Source organism: Orussus abietinus, unplaced genomic scaffold (genome assembly GCF_000612105.2).
Source record: "Orussus abietinus isolate OABI.00-Male unplaced genomic scaffold, Oabi_2.0 scaffold713, whole genome shotgun sequence".
Lineage (NCBI taxonomy): Eukaryota > Metazoa > Arthropoda > Insecta > Hymenoptera > Orussidae > Orussus > Orussus abietinus.
In genome coordinates this window covers 28,355-33,985 of record NW_019395037.1, presented here as the reverse complement: position 1 = coordinate 33,985, position 5,631 = coordinate 28,355, and the positions used below count along the sequence as shown (strand labels likewise).

Genomic DNA, 5,631 nt, shown 5'->3' with positions numbered 1-5,631 from the left:
CCATTTAGTACAATACTCAATATAATTCGACACAGCTGTCGATATAAAAACCAACGTCGGCAACGTAGGTATTTACAAAAATCTCTTTTACCGACGTCGATCAATTTCCTCAAAGTGTTTCACTTCACCTTAATAAGTAGAATTGCAATACCTAGACATGGTGGTGTATATTTGTGGAACAAGACTCAATACGTCGCAACTTGCATATATCAACATGTCTCGAGTCAAAGGCCTTCGGGCCCAATATCTCTGATCTCTCCGATAAATGTTCTTGAGCTGCTCCTTCAGAGGATTGCACGGGGCATTGTACAATTCACAAAGTGCATTGAGATTGACGTTCTTCACTTTGTAGACAGGCTTCCCGGTTTCTTGAAACTGAAGTACTGCATGCACCGCCTGGATGACAAAAAACAAATCTCTGTAAATCTCTAAAGAGTAGTCACGTGCTGCAAGGCATGAACGCGCTTTGATTTTTTTTTAACATTGCTATTCTATTTTTTTTCTATTTTTAATTCGTAAGCGTACGAAATTAGTATTTTCCCTGGGCATTTTTCTCGCGTACCCATATATACAACAGTTTTTTAAGGGTATTGAATAGAAATTTGGATTTTTAAACAAAATTGTTTAACTTAGCCCAGACCAGAACCAAAGTGGCGTCGAGCTCTCATATTTCGATCGATATGCAATTATCGAAGGCTCTAATATGAGAAACGAAAGGGTCAGGACAATTTTACNACAATTTAGAACACTCTGGTAATTGAGAAACTCGCATTTGAACGGGGTAAAAGCACCAAAAAAGTGTCTTATGCGCTTCTATGCTAAAACGATGGGAATAGGAGGTCTCGGAGTGAAAATTTAATTGACGCGGAAATTACAGATGGCGCAGGGAGTCCTCTGCACTCAATTAGGGCCTCAGAAACCATAAATCCAGGTAAGTAAGCGTATGAAATAAGTATTTTCATTTTGATAAACACGTAAAAATTGTTAAGAAATAATTAATTTTCCGTTTATGATTAAATTATTTCGACTTAACCCTGTTTAATATCAAATTTCTAATTGGATTTGTTATTTTCTATTTAAAAGGAGAAGGGCGTAATGTACTTTGCGTTCGGGTAGAAAACTAGGGAGGTATTATACGTTGTAATATACGCGTAGAAATCCACGTATATTACATGACATATTATATTTACCCAACCCTGGTTTCAAGTTTGTTTTTTAAATATTAAGCATATATTTGTACCTGCGTATCGAAGACGTTCGTCAATGTGATGCCAAATTGGGTGAATAAATTCACGCTGTCGTTTCTACAGTCGTGAACAACCTGTAACCGAAGATAAATCTCTGTAATAAATATAGTCGATCATGAAACTACAAGAAAATAATACAAGAAAATGAATATTTCATCATCATCATATATTAGCACGATATTCCGTGCAAACAGAAATTTTGAACTGACATGAAAGACGCCAAAAAATTTAACTCAGTTAATTTAATTCATGAAAAATGATAATGAAAAAATACAGCCATCACACGGAACGGCTGCCTTAAGATGATATGAAGGGCACTGCGAAATTTAATCGAGGACGATTAATTAAAATTCATCTATATCCTTTTCAGTGGGAACGCCATTTTGAATACTCAAGTGGAAACATAAGCTGGCGTGTCCGGTTACCGACATTTATATCTATGTCGAAGTCGAAGCAAAAATTTAGTTGCAGCCAAACGTCACAGATGGCGCCGTTGGTCCTAAACAGTCGTTAGAACAATGAATTCCCGGGATTTCGACAATTTGACGCCAATCTCTTCATCATTACTTTACCAAAACGACATATGGAACGATTCAGTTCGTATAATTCTCAACGTAAACCATAAAAGACTTCAACATAAATATAAATGTCGGTAACGGGACACGCCAGCTTACGTTCCCACTTGAGCATTCACAATGACGTTCCCAGCAAAAAGGGTACAGAAGAATTTTAATTTATCGACGTCGATTAAATTTCCCAGCCTCTTTCACATCACCTTAAATGTAGTAAACATAAGTACTCGCCTTAATGACATCCTCGCTCTCAAGTAGGCTTTGCAGTCCCCCTGCTTGCATCAGATTAGGACAAGTCAGCAAATCGAAGACATAAGCACATCCTTGCATGGTCCCGATCTGTACAAGCGTGAGTTGTCCTTTGAATCCCAGATTAATGCCTTCGCAATCAAAAGAGATAACATTTTTCCCATCAGGTGGCGTTTTCCGGGGATTCATGATGTCAGTGACAATCTGAAGGCATTCCTTCGCGTTGCTAACAGTTCTCGTCTGTTGAAGGACCCTGAGCTTCCAAGCATCGCCGACTTGAGCGCTCTGAATACTGCGGTCCTTATCGGTGTTATCTACAAGGGTCTTCATAACTAGCATATTAATCCTTTGCTTAAGGGACTGGGAAACTTGCAACGGCATCGAGTTATGGGACTGAGGATGGCCATCGGTGATAGAATGCGACGGAGAAGTGTTACAAGACGCATCCTGGCTCTCCGTATCTTGACTCTGTATGCAAATTTGATTTTGGGAGCTGGTGTGTTGCGTCTCGACGTTCATATGCTTCGGCTTCTCTCCGTCGGTGGCGCTGTACACTTTCAGTCGCTTGACAAGGGTGACGAGATTCCGTTGGATGTGGAACGAGTCTGGGAACATCTTCAGGAAGGTCGATAAGTCTTGCGGCGTTTTGCAGATCGGAGCCCAAGAGCTGTGCGGGATTTTGTCGGTAACTGCGTTGAAGAGCTGGTCGACGAGTGCTGGTCCCCTTTCCTCGATGTATCGCGTGCAGACCTGGAATAAAATCGGAAATATTGCATTATTGTTCCCGGAGATGAGTGGGAATGTTTCACGCCATTGTCGAAAGGGAGGCACGGCTCACTAGCGCCGTGGAACTGCTCTCAAATGGGCAAAATGTTCTCTATCGGTAATGAAAAACCCGTCTGCAGATCTCAAATACAGCACAGTGTCTATAAAATGAAGTTAGCGCCTTTTCGTGTTTAGTATCAGGGTCAATGTAGGTTGGGAAAGAAGACTACGAATACCAAATAAAGTTGTTTAGCATGGATGATTGGGATTACGACGCGCACTCACTTATACCCTGTTTTACCGACCATGAAGATTTCCCCCCTTTGAAAGTAGTTCCAATTTTTACAGAGGGGTAAAGAGAGTAGAAGGCGCCAGGGGACTATGCCTCCCTTTCAAACAATGGCGGGAAACATCATCGTTTTTAGTATCAGGGTCAATGTAGGGTGGGAAAGAGACTACGAATACCAAATAAAGTTGTTTAGCGTGGATGATTGGGATTACGACGCGCACTCACATATACCCTGTTTTACCGACCACGAAGATTTCCTCCCTTTGAAAGTAGTTCTAATTTTTACAGAGGGGTAAAGGGAGTAGAGGGCGCCAGGGGACCGTGCCTCCCTTTCAAATAATGTCTTGAAACATCTCCCAGCTTAGGGTCTCCATAATCACGTATTAAAGTATGAAACGATTTGAGACACCCAGTTCGTAGAAAAGTTTTTTGAACGATTGAGCTTTCGGATGCCACTTTCACATCCCCTTAAGGTGATGTGAAGGTGGCGTCGAAAAGGTTTTGTTTATAAAACTTTTTTTCCCAACTCGGTTTACCGAATAGTTTGAAACTTTACAACGTGAATAGGAAAACTACAAGGAAGGTCCTGAAACTCATGAAATTTCAATTCTTTTCAAATCTGTTAACAGGTATTTTAAAAATAGTTTATAAAAAGTGAAATTTTGCGAATTTCAGGACCTACCTTAGGGTCTCCATAATCACGTTGTAAAGTATGAAACGATTTGAGACACCCAGTTCGTAGAAAAGTTTTATGAACGATTGAGCTTTCGGATGCCACTTTCACATCCCCTTAATGATCAATTTCTCAAGCCTCACCTGAAGTAACTCAGAGGTCAGATCGGGATCAATCGATATTTCCGGTTCAGCTTGGTGGATGGACTCGAACTTCATCCCTTCGTACTGCTTCAGGATGATGTTATCATCATCGGTGACCAAGAAAGAGTCCGGATATCTCGTAAGGAAGTCTCTGAACTCCTTGTAGTGCTGTCCGGAAATATGTCTGACCTCGGGGGAAGCCTGTGACCTATGACCCAGGAGGCTCCTAATCGGCACTTCCGTTCCCGCTCCATATTGCATGAGTTTGTTGGAAAAGTACTCGACAGCTTCCTGGGCGTAATCTCTTTTGGCTGAAGATTTAGACCCATTGTCCTCCTCGGCGATGGTCTGAAAGGAGTTCACGTTCACGTAATCACCGTCGATAAGGAACAAGACTGGGTATTGGGACAGGAATTTCTTAAGGCCACTTCGGGATCCCCCTGCTATCTGCCTCATTTCCTTCGTGAACCCTTTCGCTCCGAATTGGCAACTTAGGTCGTGCAAAGTCCGAGGTCCTCCTTTGTCCATCAGACGTTCGAAGAAGAATAGAAGCGTCATGTTGCGGAACAATTCGTACTCTGAACTGTCCATTCTCGAATTTACGAAGGTCGAGTGCTGCCCTCTTGCGGTGTGTCAATGAAAGGACAAGGCGGCAACCTGGAAAAGAAAGAAGGATGCGATAAATGTATTGCGGAGATGTTTCCCGCCATTGTTTGAAAGGGAGGCACGGCCCCCTGGCGCCCTCTACGCTCTTTACACCTCTGTAAAAATTGGAACTACTCTCAAAGGGGGGAAATCTTCGCGGTCGGTAAAACAGGGTATACGTGGGTGCGCGTCGTAATCGCAATTATCCACGCATAACAAGTTTAATTGAGTAACATCCTCAAAATGGAATTACAACAATCCTCAGAGTAAATATTGGCAATCTTTGGTAGTACGGCTTTATATGTGCCATTATAAAATAAAACAAGGCCAGTAAAAATCAGCAGTTCGATTAATGTACGGAATTGTTGAAACTCTTTAAAGAGTGAAAGAACTAATTGAAATGGCACAAAAATTTACATTTCATAGAAATAGGTTAGGTAATAAAAAATTAAACATCCTGAAAATGGAATCGCAACGTTCTATCAATCCTCCGAGTAAATATTGGCAAACTTTGGTAGTATGGCTTTATATATGCCATTATAAAATAACACAAGGCGAGTAAAAATCAGCAGTTTGATTAATGTACGGAATTGTTGATACTCTTTAAAGACTGGAAGAACTAATTGAATTGGGATAATAATCTACCTTTCAATGAAATAGGTTAGGTAACAAACATATTAAACACCCTGAAAATGGAATCGCAACGTTTTGTCAATCCTCCAAGTAAATATCGGCAAACTTTACAAAGCAAGGCATTATAAGTGCCATTATAAAGTAAAACTAACATGATATAAAGCACAAAACGAATAAAAATCAGCGGTTCACCCACCGAACATCAAACCTAACAGTTACGTAACTTAAAATTAACAAATAACGTAACGTTTTGTACAAGGTCATAACCTCAGTTACGTAACATAGAGCTAACTGGTTACATGACATTTATTACAATGCAGTAACAACAGTTATGTAACATAGAGCTAACAGGTTATGTAACATTTGTTACTATCGTATCTATATAAATGTAGCGTAATTTTGTTACTCTCATCTT

General features: G+C 40.6%; 1 protein-coding gene across 1 annotated transcript; it reads right to left on the bottom strand.

Annotated features, from left to right (window-relative positions):
- Positions 1 to 151: 151 nt before the first annotated feature.
- LOC105704283 lies at positions 152 to 4,591 on the bottom strand (the record flags this gene model as incomplete). Its single annotated transcript, XM_023433614.1, is given in 4 exon segments — positions 152 to 396; positions 1,241 to 1,321; positions 2,051 to 2,818; positions 3,939 to 4,591. Coding segments are annotated over 4 exon segments (1,685 nt in total), but the record flags the coding sequence as incomplete, so codon positions are not given.
- Positions 4,592 to 5,631: the final 1,040 nt, after the last annotated feature.